This window comes from Lygodium microphyllum, chromosome 8 (genome assembly GCF_053477565.2).
Source record: "Lygodium microphyllum isolate KBCC chromosome 8, Lygodium_microphyllum_v1.1.10, whole genome shotgun sequence".
Lineage (NCBI taxonomy): Eukaryota > Viridiplantae > Streptophyta > Polypodiopsida > Schizaeales > Lygodiaceae > Lygodium > Lygodium microphyllum.
In genome coordinates this window covers 158,696,954-158,711,120 of record NC_141142.1, presented here as the reverse complement: position 1 = coordinate 158,711,120, position 14,167 = coordinate 158,696,954, and the positions used below count along the sequence as shown (strand labels likewise).

The 14,167-nt window shown below is 36.1% G+C and overlaps 1 protein-coding gene across 5 annotated transcripts in view; it reads left to right on the top strand.

Annotated features, from left to right (window-relative positions):
• Positions 1-521: 521 nt before the first annotated feature.
• LOC148033055 (CASP-like protein 4D1) overlaps positions 522-14,167 on the top strand; it is a 70,205-nt gene continuing 56,559 nt past the window's right edge. Inside the window, exons 1-3 of one of the 5 annotated variants that reach the window (XM_087684228.1) lie at positions 525-1,061; positions 1,575-1,713; positions 11,168-11,226. In XM_087684228.1, coding sequence (XP_087540354.1) covers positions 853-1,061; positions 1,575-1,713; positions 11,168-11,226 — 407 coding nt within the window. In that variant the 5' untranslated portion in view covers positions 525-852. Of the gene's footprint in view, positions 1,062-1,574; positions 1,714-9,954; positions 9,988-11,167; positions 11,227-14,167 lie in introns of those variants that run through there. The other 4 variants (XM_087684230.1, XM_087684227.1, XM_087684226.1 and 1 more) reach the window with 4 other exon arrangements.

Sequence of the window (14,167 nt, the reverse complement as noted above, 5' to 3'; positions counted from 1 at the left end):
ACCCTAGTTTTTCTTCTTTTTCTTCTTCTCCACTATAATAGTCCATCAAGAGAGTAAAGAGAGGGTACCACATACATAATGTACAGGCATCCCATAGTGTGAACGTGCTAACTAAAAAGATGACTAGATAGATATCTTGTAACTTAAGTAGGTAGACTTACCGACATTAAACAATAAAGTATCAATATGCCAATACAGGTACCAATCATGTTAGTGATATGAATGTGAACGTGGTTATCCAAATATGTGTTAGCTTGCATTGAGCTTGACATCTCAGCAGATGATGATTCGTTTGATATCATTGTGTGTGCAAGTTTAAAATACAAACTTATGTCATTAATTGATTACAAGGATACTAAAGATGATTCTAAAATTGCTTTTCACCTTGGTAGGATCCCTTGGCAAGTCTTGCCTCTCTTGCCTTGGTAAATCTCTATTTTTATTCCATCAAAATAGATAAGAAAGATTCATCACATTCTCATAACCAATGGAATGGCCTTATTAGTAGGCAGGCCGAAACCATCGGCAATGGGGGATGCATGTGTGGCCATGAAGAGCTAATTTTCTTGAAAAGAGAAGCAATTCATAGAAGCTTGGCAAGCACGCGACATGGTGCATACTCTTTTTGTTTGCGACAGTCGGGGGTGGGAAAGTAGGTGGGGAATGAAGAAGATTGTAGCGTCGGGAAGCCAAGCATAGCGTGGAAAGCAAACGAGAGAGAGAGAGAGAGAGAGAGGAAGCCAATAAAAGAGAGAGAGAGAGGCAGAGAGGCGTTGTGTGCGGCAAGCGAGACATCCTCCACAGAGATCAGCAGGTCGAGCGCGGGAGAGACAGGCACCGAGAGAGCGGGAGATGGAGATGGAGATGCCTGAAGCAGCTGCCCAAGAGGGCGGCATGGCTGGCCGCGCGAGAGGCGGGAGTTTGTTTCGTTTGTCTTGGCGGAGGCCGGTGGTGGAGATGGCGCTGCGCTGCCTGTCGACCGCCCTCACGCTCGTCTCTTTCGTTCTCATCGCCTCCGACTCCTTCGATGGCTCCACTTTCAGCATCTTCCCTGCCTTCAAGTAAGAACGTCCATCCCTCGTTTCACTCCACATTGAATGTTCTTACCATCGTAGCTAAGTAGCGAACCTCCTACACCAATGCCTTTGGTCATTTAAAGGGGTGGTTCCATTGTTCCTCTCGTTGTCATTGTTTCATGGGTAAAGTCTTTTATCTTTTAATGGATCAAGCCTCCCCTCTACCATGCATGGCAAGGGAGGTGGCCTACTAGTTCTTGATTATAAATGTTGAGAGACAGAAAGAGAAGGGGGGGCAAAGATAGTGTTATTGCTTTTTAATGTATAGCTAGCTTATATATTAACTTTTGAAGTTATATGCATATATATATATATATATATATATATATATATATATATGTATGTATGTATGTATGTATGTATGTATGTATGTATGTATGTATGTATGTATGTACGTTATACATGCATAGATGTACATTATATACATAAGGATAATAGGAGAGGAGGGATTAACATCATGATTCATACTTTGGTCATTCTTCATTCATGTTTTTGCAGTTACCTTCTAGCTGCCACTATCTTCTCTTTCATTTATTCATCTTTACAAGCTCTAATATCTGGATACTCCATCATCTATGGAAGGCTTAACATGATATCAACTCTTCCTTATATGCACATCTCTTTTGGAGGAGACTTGGTAAACAATTTGAGATATTGCGAAACTTTATTGAAGCCTCACAAATGCATTAATTATAATGTGTTATAGGTTTGGAAACTATGATTTGTGCTAGAATGCCATATTTGATGCAAATAGTCAAGGAAGCATGTGAAATATTAGATCTAATAAGAATAGGAGGTTGTCATTTACAAAGAGTTGAATATAGTCTGCATTGTAAGTTTTGCTCAAATATATTCATTTTCTAAAATTTATTTGACTCAATGTGCAAGTGTTTTGAAAGGGCACAATCAATCAATCAATATAATTTGCTACTAGTAGCATTGCAATGTTTACTCATTTTAACTTGAGACAACTTATTCATTTAGTCTATACACATATCTCACTTATTTATAGAAGTATCATATTGATAATATCCTAGGAGTCGTTTCTTTGTTTGCCTTAATTGTTCAACACATATTTTAAGGTCTTATAGCTTTCTGCTATGATGTGGCTTCTTAATAAATTGAACAATGAACTAAACCCAAACCTCTAAGTATATTATTCACAAAACTAAATAATTACTTATATTCCTAGAGAAGTACGAACTAGCTCCGATAGTATCCATATAGAATTGTTGTGGAGTTGGTAGGAGGATGGTGCAAATGTGAACATGAGAGAGAGAGAGAGAGAGAGAGAGAGAGAGAGAGAGAGAGAGAGAGAGAGAGAGAGAGAGAGAGAGAGAGAGAGAGAGAGAACAATGATACAATCATAAAGTAAAAGCGAGGTATCGATAGCGAACATTCTCGTAATCAATTAACAACATGAGGCTCCTATCCATGAAAGCATAAGGGGTCCCCTTATCGAGCAATGAGGCTATCTTCCTAGATAGCCACATTTCTTGTTTAGTCTATTAAGGTAAACTTCATAATAAAGTGCCAAAAGTTGAGGTCTTGTGAGGCCATATACCTCAATCCTCAATAGACCAACACACGATCTTCTATTTCAAACAAGCTTGACTATCAACTTGCATCTTATCTCTAAGATGGAGATACATAGAAGAGAAAAGAAATCACAAGCTTATTGAATTTAGGTCTTGAATGCACATGATAGTGAGGGTTTACATATTGTGAACCCCTCCCCCTTCAAGATGCCTTTTATGCTTTTGACATTGTTTTGGATTTCCATTGATATTGTATCCTTACTATCAAATGTTAGTTCCTTCACACTCCCGTGAAGATTATGGGGGGTGGATCCATAGTTGTGGTTAATACACTAAAGGACATATACACATATGGACAAGGCAATGCTATATGTCAAAATCCTATTATGATGAGGCAATTAAGAGTAACTAGAGAAGGTTATGTACAAAGAGGTAGAGGAGGAAGGTTATGGACATGGGGGGAGATGGGATAAGGCTCAATGAAGAAGATATGGCACGAAGATGTGCCCCATTTCTATTTGTGACTCTTTACAATGAAGTTCTTTTTCATTGGTTTACCTTAGCTACCTCAATATTTGAGTGGATGGGTAGGAAGAGTAGTCATGATCTTTGTTTGTAAAGAATTAGTGTAAAGTTTTATGGTTTGTTGATAAAGATTGTGGTATAGATGATTGTTGGTTGTTTGGAAATGGGAAAAGGAAGAGCTCATGGGTGAAGATAGATGATTTTAAAGAAGCTACAAATATTTATCTCTTTGGCTACCTTTGCTTGTATTATTGAAAATGTTTATCTCAATTAGTTCATAAGAGAAAAAGTATAATATCTTCCTAATGTGCAAAATGTATTTAGAGGATTGGAAGATGTGTCTAACATTGGCAAGGGTGAAGCTCCTAGGATATATCTCACGTTTGAGGACCCAATCTATGAAGATGTTAGGTATCATTTCTATTCTTTACCATATTTGAGAATAGTGACCATCTTTATTCTTCTTCTTATTTTCCATTTCTTCCATCCTTTATTTGTAGTTAACATAATTTCTGACATAAGTAGTAATTACTTTCAATGATGAGGTATGTAGTAAGTAATAGGTAGTATGCATGGTAGCTAGAGCATGCCTTTTTGAGGCCATGGTCTTATGGTTATTTACTAGCAGTTTCATGGAGGAAGAGTAGTTAGTTCAAGTATGCAAGCAACAAGACTTCTCAAAAAGGGGGTTGAGGGGATGGGAAAGACAAGTTTGGGGGGGCAAGAGTGGCAAGATGTAGAGATTAATGAAAATTGGCATGAGGTAAGTGATGAGAAAAGGGGAAGTGACCATAATAGTTGTTTAGTTAACAAGCATCACATCACAAGAGGTGGTGTCCCTCTTGTGGCTCACAACCAAGGTGGCAATCAAGGCATAGATCTTAGTATACTTGGCAACAAGGTTATGAAGGCTTCATTGGCACCACTAACTATGTGCAAGGAGCTTGGAGAAAACACTTCCCAAGAGGTCACGCATCCCGACAATGTCATTACCCAAGGGTACTTAACACATAAAGTTACTATCCATCAAGCTAGTCCTTTAGTCGTATATCAAGTCATGTACTATTTTTTAGAAAATTGAGCATGAACCTAAAGAATATTTGTATAATCCAATTATGAGGAATGGTAGGAATTAGTTAGCATCCCAAGCTCCACCTCTTAAGAAAATTGTACATGAAATAGCACTACGAAGAGGATTTAGAGAGTTTGGCAGGAAGGGTTGGTGTGATAATGACCATGCAAGACCATTGCTCAACAAAGGCCAAGAGGACCTTGTTACTACCGTGGCAATGCATGGATATATGTTGAGACCAAAACTTTGTGTAATGGTTATGCCATAGGGTTGATAGAGACATGCAAGCCGAAAATCAATAAAGAATGCAACTGGCAAGAGCATCTTGTGTTTAGCAATGATCAACACCCATAACACTGCTCCTAATAGAAATCCATATAAAGATCATAGAGGGGTAGTTAGGGCAACAATTGAAGTAAAGGACTAGGCAAATTGTGGAAATAGAGATTCCAAGTCAAGGGAAACAAATTTCAAGTCAACATGTGCTCTAATAATATGTAGGTTGTGATAGTTAGAAGTGCATCATTGTGGAAGACTGGTCTAAAAGATATTAAAGTCTTGGCTATAACTAGGGCCAAAGAAAAGAAAAAGATAGACTGGAATCAAGGTAAAAATTATGGGTGAATTTTAGCCCAAATGCTATTTTTCATAGATTTTCATGGTCAGTAGGCTAAACTTTTAGGCTTGAAAACTCAAAAAAGAGCCCACACATATAATCATTTATATATTTTGGCCTAAATTTTGTCCAAAACCAACTCAAAAATAGATTTTTCTCATAACATTCACCCATTTTTCTAAAATCTTCACATTTGAATAACTATCCATCTATAAAACTAAAAATAACGGGGGTCCCTTATTTTTATTATGATTGGGATGAGCAAGAGAAGGTTAGAGATGTAGCCTTTAAAAAAGTACACATATTGCAAAAGTAAAGAGAGAGAAAATAATTTATCCCTATAGATTTGCTATAGGAAATGTAGGAAAGTTAAGAGAGGAATCAAGATCATCAAGGTGTGCAGGAGATTTCGCAATAACAAATGATCATGAAGAAAGTTTGGATTCCCATGAGGAGTAACAAGGCTCTCATGACTTGTTCAAAGCATTGACGAGATCTTCTTTGCAACTAATCCTTGAATAAATCCTTGATCTTATTCTAGGTTTTAAGGAGAACCTATTATTAAGAATCATGGCCACTCAAGGAAGAGTGTGGAAGTAATATGTTGAGGATAAGAAGGCTATACCAGACTACAATAGTGATATCTACTCAATCAGATTAGTAGAGTTTTTAGGAACCAAGTTTGATTATGTGTTTTTGGATGGAAGATAAGGGGCGAACATAACCTCTAAAGAAATATATGTTTTTATAAGTTACAAGGCTTGATACCTGCAACATTTCAAGTGAAGATGGAAAACTAGAGAAGGCTTTGACCTTTGGGGATTTGGAAGAATCAGTTGATGAGAGTTGTAGGTCTGAAATTCAAGATTAGTTTTATAGTACTTTGCATGGAGGGATTAGGAGATTCCTATAACATGTTATTGGGTAGACCATAGTCTAGGCTATCTAAGTTAAAACAAGGTTGGGGTGTAGACACATTGATCATTCAACATGGGGTTAATGAGATGAAGCTCTCCACAACTAATCAAGTTAACTTTAAACACAAACTTAGGCCTTTAGTGGCTCCAACCATAAATGTAGCTCTTGAGATAGATAATGACAAAGAAGAATTGTTTTTGCAAGCTAATTCCAATGTTATCTTAGTGTTTGAAGTCGATGTGGATCAAATATTTGCAAAATATAATGTATTCCCTACAATTCCATGTGCAGGAAACTACAATTACACTACATTAAAGTGGTAAACTAATGCAAACAAATACCTGTTTGGAGGAGATAACCAAAAACACCATACAATAAAGTTAGGAGATTGATTGGAAAGTTCAAAATTTACAAGCATTCTCAAGTGGAGATTAAAGAGGCTCTAGAGAAAGCTAGTCAACAAGTAATAAATGATGCGTAACTAAAATTTGAGCATGATATGAGCAAATCAACAAGAGTTGTGGAGGATGATGTATGATATGTTAAGAAAAGTGACAAGATGGTATCCATTCATACCATATCAGAGAGACAATCGGGTCTATGGGGAGAAACATAGAGCATATAGCAAGAATAAGAGAAGAAAGCTCAAAAACTCAAAAGAAGAAGATGATGATGAATAATGAACACTGAATCATGCTAAAACAATGGAGCAAAAGTTTGAAGATGATTGCACTATCCTAGCTAATTAGGTGGTAGCACCTAGAAGAAATCTGCACTATGAAGGGAGTGAAACGTAGTCCAAATTGAAATGTAGTTCTCTGAGCAGTGGAATATTAGATGAAGGACATTAGCAAAGGGAGCGAGATGTAGTCCTTAGGAGCTGTTCGAGATTAAGGATATGCTAAAAATTCAATGAGATGATGGCTAGTATCAAGGCAACTGCTGGGTAGCCCGTTAGAGAAGAAAATATAAGAATATATGATAAAGATCTCTTTGTATGAGCGACTGGATAGAGATGAGTGTTGGGTAACCCATTATGAATGAAGAAAACACAAAATCATAGGTATTTGATGTAGATTTGATAAAGAGGGTGTAATTTGTTGTAGATAGCATGAATCTACAACAAATGAAGCCTTCATAAAGTGATTGATGTTTGGGCACTAATGGTTGGCCACTGAGGTGCCAACAGGAGTTGGAAACATACAATAACAATATAGATTATCTACTACACCATTCCAAGGAGGAGTGAAACCAACAAACACAACAATCTGGAGTGTCTGGAGTTAATAGAGATGTGAAGAAGACCTCCAAAATGAAATCACTTACTTGTATGGTATCATGATCAACTTGAAAATACCATGATATATATTTATAGACACATGAGTTAGTGGACTTTATAGGGTGGCACCTCGACTCTACGAGGTGGTTCCTTCACACTAATAAATGATACAAAAAATCCGTTTTGGGCTATAAATGGAAACAAAAATAGAAATTAAGGTAATGTAATAAACTTAATGACTGGGATTTCTCAACACAAGAGATACTTTTGGATACTGTAATAGGTTCAAAGCCAATCAAAATGAGTATTTTTGGAGGAAGACTACAAATAGCAATTAATACAACTTTTTCAAGAGTTTCAAGATACATTTGCATGGGAATATATGGATATAGAAGGCTTTGATCCTCATGTATGTCAATATAGAATCAATTTGAATGTGGATGCCAAGCCAGTTATATAGAAGAGGTACTGTATGAACCTAGCTATGCAAATCAAGTAAAGAAAGAAATTGATAAGTTGCTTAGAGTGGGTTTCATCAAACATGTTAATGAAGTTACATGGTTGTCACCAATATTGCTTGTCGTGAAGAAGAATGGGAAAATTCAAGTTTACGTGGATTACATGAAGTTGAATGTTGTTATAGTTACTAATCCTTTTCCTCTCTTGTTTGCTAGTTCCCTTCCAGATGATGTTGCTAGACATGAAGTTCATGGTTTTCTTGATGGTTTCTTCTAGGTATAATCAAATCAAAATGTATCATGATGATATGGACAAGATAGCATCCATCACTAAATGGGGTGTGCCTTTGTGAGCATAATCTTGAATTTTGGATTGAAAAATGGTCCACTTGAATTTCAAGTAGCTCTAAGACATTTGATCCATACCTTACAATATTTATGAGGGTGTTCACAGATGGTTTTTGTGTCTTTGGAAAGAAGGGAGATCATTTGCAACATCTTAGGTCATGTTTTGAAAGATGGCAAAAGTTTGGGATGTCATTAAATGCCTAAATCAGTATTTGTTGCTAAGTAGGGAGTATGGCTTGGATATGAAGAGGGAATGGCTATTGACCCATGAAAGATTTAGTTTGGAAAGCTGCAATCCCTACAACAGTGCAAGAAGTCATGAGGTTTGTTGGACAAATCAAATGGCATAATAGCTACCTAGGATATTTAGCTCATATTTGTACTCCTCTTACTATGCTTACTAGGAAGGGTGTTCAATTCGTATATGAAGAGATGATCAAGAAAAGGAATCCAGTATAATGAAGAAGATGTTGGTGATGGCTCCAACTTTGTAACCTGTCTAATGGTACCTACCATTTCATGTGTTTGTTGATGCTTTTGATATTGCTGTGGGAGCTATTTTTGATGCAAGAGAAAGTGTTAGGATGGTTTAGGCCTACATATTATGCTAGTAGAATACTAAGAAAAACTATGTTTCTATGGAAAGAGAAGCTTTGGGAATGATTTTTGCTTTGCAGAAGTTCCACCATCATTCATTTGGAAATTTGATTATCTGTCATAGGGATCACCAAGCTCATTTGTAGTTGATCAATAAGCCACATATCATGGGAAGATTAGCTAGGTGGATGCTTCTGCTATAGGAATTTGATTACAAGATTATGTATACACCTAGGAAGGAGCATGCAATAGTAGATTTCTTGAGTAGAATTGATATTGGTGGTCCTATGTAGGGAGTCAATAATCAACTTTGTGATGTTGACATGTTTGAAATATAGGTACTCCAATTTGGCTCTTATTATGATTAGATGCTTAATTTCTTGCTGGATGGTAGTATGCTAGCAAATCTTTCTAGAGATAAGAGGAGAAGATTGGCATTGCAAAGTAGAAATTTTCAATTCGTTATGGGAGCCCTCTATAGAAGATGTATTGACCAAGTTATAAGAAGATGCATTCTTGAGAATGAAGAGCTTACAATTTTGCATGAAGCTCATGTGGATTTGTTAGAAGGACACTTTTTTGGTGAGATTACGGGTAGAAGGATCCTTCAATTAGTTTATGGTGGCCTATAGTGCTAAAGGCTACTTGTCATTATGCCAAACAATGTATTGTCTACATGCATGAAAGCCAACTAGAGAGATAGGATGGAAGATCATATGGTGTTATCCTTATACCCATTTCAAAAATGGTGTATAGAATTTGTGGGTCCCATCAAACCATTACTCATCCAAGAAAAAACAAGTATATATTGATTTTCATGGATTAGTGTACCAAATGGATAGAAGAAAAGGCTTTAAGATACAACATACTCTTTCTTAATGATGCCATAAGGAAGCTTACTTCAAAGCACATGATAGTGCATAAGAAATCTACAATATATCATCTCTAAGCCAATGGTCAAGTGGAGAGTTCTAATAAGATATTTTTGCATATCCTTAAGAAGATTGTTAGTGATAATCACAAGGATTGGGATACTAAATCAATTTCTACTTTATGGTCCTTTAGAACAACCTACAAGGTTATAACCGGTTTGACTCCATTTAAGTTGGTGCATGGGTTGGAAGCCATATTCTTATGGAATTTGTAGTAACTAGCTTGAGAGTTTCTTTAGCTCATAAATTATCTCCAAAGGAGTCAATGCATAGTAGGTTACGACAACTGATGAAATTGGAGGAGGATAGAAATTGCTCATTACCTGCCAGCGGTTTCACATTCAAGAAGGCAAGCATGGGTTAACCAACATGTGAATAAAAATATTTTCAAGGAAGGAGATTTAGTAATGGTTTATAACTCAAAGCTTGCAAACATACAAGTAAGCTAAAGCTTTGTTACATAGGTCCTTTTGAGATTGTTAATGGTGTTGGTCAAAACACTTTCATTTTGGCTACATTGCATGGTGACATTATTAAACTTGCAATTAATGGTTTTTGGCTAAGGAGACTAATTCAATTTGATTATGATGCACAGGTTCAACAAATAGCATGAATTAATTTGACTCAAGCCATAACTATAGTTCTTGAAGTGACAATGCGAGATTCTATGGATAATTTAGCCATTTGCAAGTCCCTAGGGAAAAATAGTTTTCAAAATTTGCTAATATCTAATTGTATTTTCATTGCTGACACTTTCATGCTAGAGGTGGCATTTACTTATCTTGAATGGACAAAACAAACTTAATTCCTATTGTAGGAGGTGTGAAGTTTATGTGACTTTATTGCTGCCCTATTATGGGCAATGTGAATTTTCCTATCATGGGACATATTATGCAAAGAAGAGTTGCTCATATGAATTGGGGCCAAATTCAAGGGTTTTTTAAAGACTTTTCTCAAGTCATTATGACCTATTTGATATGTTCTTTTATGGCTCTTTTACTTTTCAAGAAAAATGAACTTTGTGACATGACTCATGAGAATGTGCATGTAATTGTAGTTCCTCACGAGGAATTGGAGTTTACTTTTAACTATTAGTTAGAGGGAAGACATTTCAAGCATATGGAGCCACATCTTTTAGGAATCCTAAGGATATTTTTTCATTAGTGGAGAGAGAATTGGGAGTGCTTCTGTGAGACCATTGATTATTTGAGTTAAAGTATGGCGAGAGTAGGAAAAAGAATGGAAAGCAAACCAAAGATCAACTTAGTGCCACAATTTTCATTTTATTCCTATCATCATGTACCGCCATTGAACCAAGTTCTTTTAATTCTTGATTCTCAACCATCTTTCTTACTCCTTGTCATGGCAAAAATAAGATCTCAAAAGGCCTAGGAGCTTCATGTCAAGTGCTAATGAAAGCACGTCCATGACGATGAGAATGATTAAGACTAGTCTGATAATTTTCTTGAGACCACACCATGCAAGAGAAATGATGCCTCTACACCAAAATCAACTATTAAAACCTCTTAGGGGGTAGGTGAGCAATGGACTCCATCCATGGACTTTATTTGTATTTGGATACTTCAGATGTTCAAAGAATGCTATGCATAATATGCCAAAGAAAAAAAATGCAATTTGATGTTTTGATAGTTGATGCTTGTAATAATGATGATGGACAACAACATGATGTATCTCTTGATAATGAAGGGGACGATGCTTATAAATAGTTAGGTTGCTATGATTTAGGTCTTAATGCTCCTAATGTATATTTGGATGCTTCTATGCATGTGGATTTTTTTGAAGGTCAGATATGGAATCCAAACATGAAAGGAAGAAGGATGATATCATTGTTGGCATGTAAAAAAAGGTTAGGCTTTCAAAGATAAAGTTAGATAATATGGTTAAGGATGAGCTTGTGCATAGTATGACATGTTTGCATGAGGGTAAAAATATGTCCACTTCTTTTATGCCTTGCAGTTTGGATGTTGCATGTTCATGGGTTGATAGACTTCATAAATTTCTTATGAATTTGCAAATTAGTAGGGCTATCAAACTTGATGTAGTATATATAGTGTAGCAAAGTAGCTTAAGGAGAAAAAAGATAAGAATGATGCTTTGGTTATGGATATGTAGAAAATGAGCATTGAGGTTGATGCTTTAAAGATGCAAATTGATGATTATGGGTCTATGTTGTAGAAATGTAAGATTTCTTCTATTGTGTTCAAAAAATGAACAAAAATTGTGCAGAATAAGTTTTAAATTGAGATTTAAATGGTGGCTTAAGACAATACTTGTTTGAGAGGGAAAATACTTCCCTTGGATGCTAGATTGCAGCCACTTTTGTGGAGAAGCAAATGCTTAATGATATGGAGGTTGGATTAAATGGATGTGTTTTCATGCAAGAATATATATTGGTACTATGAAGTCCACTTTGACCAAACTCATGCAGAATTAATGGAATGCTATTGCTATTAGAACATATCAAGTGATTGGACATCCTTATGGTCTTAAACAACAAGGCTTCACTTTTGAAAATTTAGAGTCACTCATTCATGAGAGAAATGGGTTGCAAAAGAGGAGAGATGCAATGCATATTGAATGTGATAAAATGGCAAGATGCTTTTCCCTTTGCCAAATACTAAGGAAGTTGGACATAGTGAGGAGATGCATACTCTTGATGGTACTAAGTATGATATAAATGAGGTTTTGATGGATATCAATCTACAAGTGAAGATTAAGGATTTGACTCCTAAAAAGATTCATGATATGAATTTAGTACCTTTGGCTACTAGTGAGGCATATGTGGATGAGCAACCTCATACATATTCAATTTCTGATTCTCATGTTGTTCATGAGCCCTCTAGCTCATGATTGGATCATGACTATTATTTTATTTTCTATCTCATCATCATATATATATTTCTTTGTGTTTTGATGACTATCTTTAGAGTGGATTATGTAACTACAGTAGTGGATTATGAACAACCTAGAGGAGCTATATTCATGATTTCTCTTTGAGGCACAATGCTTCATATGGGACTATGTCACAAATCATGTGGTGGAGGACTTGCTTGAGCTACTATGCCAAACACATACCATACACGCAAGTGAAAGCTCACTTAAGAACATAAGAAGAAAGATGGAGGACAAAAATATTTTCTTGCTGGTTTCTTTTTTTTTTCATACAATACAATGTATACAAAGTATAAATAAGATAGTATATAAAGGACAGTGGCCTACTAAATGAAACAATGTATAACTAGCTATACTAATTGATTGTCACTATAACTATATCAGCTGTAGATAGGTGTAACAACTAAATATAATAAGTGATAAATTAGTGGTCATGTGAGGATCATAATGATCACCGACGTGCTAAGTGTAGACGTGCAGACCCATCTAACCAAGTGGTGCATCATCAATGTCTGTACATGTTGAACTTGCCATCTCAACACTCCCCCTTAAGCTCAAATATATCTCTACAACTCCAAGTAAGCGTTGAAATTTTCAAAGCTTCTTTGCGTCCAATGCCTTCGTAAAAATGTCAACTATCTGATCCTATGTGCTAACATATACCAAGTCAATCTCTCATGCAAGTACCTTCTCTCTTAAAAGTGGCAATGCACCTCAATGTGCTTTGTTCTAGCATGGAATACTAGGTTCCTAGAGCTAATTGCATGTTACTCATATTGTCACAATGAATGCCAACTAGACCATCTCCATGTACATCCAAATCACCCAATAACTTTTGTAGTCATACCACCTCACATGTTGTCATAGTAGCACCTATATACTCAGCCTTTGTACTTGATAAAGCAATTGTAAGTTGCTTTTTGCTGCTCCACGTAACTACTACACTACCAAGTGAAAACTTGAATTTGCTAGTAGATCTTTTATTAGACATGTTACCATCACGATTTGCATCTGTGTATCCAAACACATGTATATCCTTACTTGTCTCATAAAAAAGTCCATAATGCAAAGTGGACTCCACATACCTCAATATGCAACTAACTGCATCTAAATGAGGCTTTCTAAACATTTGCATAAATTGACTGACAAGACCAACAACATAGCTCAAGTCTGGCCTTGTGATACTCATATAAATCAAACTTCCTATTATCCTTGTAAACATAGTAGGTTCTTTTATTTCATCTTCAATATCAGCATTGAACTTCACATTTTGCTCTAATGGTACTAAAAGAGGCTTACATGCTATCATACCATACTTGGATAACATATCCAAGTCATACAACATTTGAAACAATCATATACCATCATCACATGTGATTACCTCAATAGGATATGCACCTTAGCTCCCCCAAATCCTTCATCTCAAACTTTTTTTTCAAAAAGTTCTTGACTTTATCAATCCCACTGTCATTATCACTTGTAATAATCAAGTGATCCACATAGATGGCTTAATGACCAAACTTACACCTCCCATTCTTATATAAAGTGAGCGATGAACATCAGAAACATAAAAGCTAGTGTTGACAAGATACCCTTTGATCTTATTAGACCATGCTCTAGTTGCTTACTTTAGCCCATAGGGTGCATTCTTTAACGTGCACACATATGTGGGATGCTCTAAATCTTAATAACCTACTGGTTGTTCCATATATATCTCTTCTTACAATTCAACATGTAAGAATGCATTCTCTACATCCATTTGCTACAAGCTCCAACCTTTGGCTATTGTTAAAGTAATCACACATCTAACAGTTATCATCCGAGCAACTTAATTGAATGTCGCTTCACCCATAGCCTTTTGCAACCATACTAGCCTTATACCTGCTAATAGAACT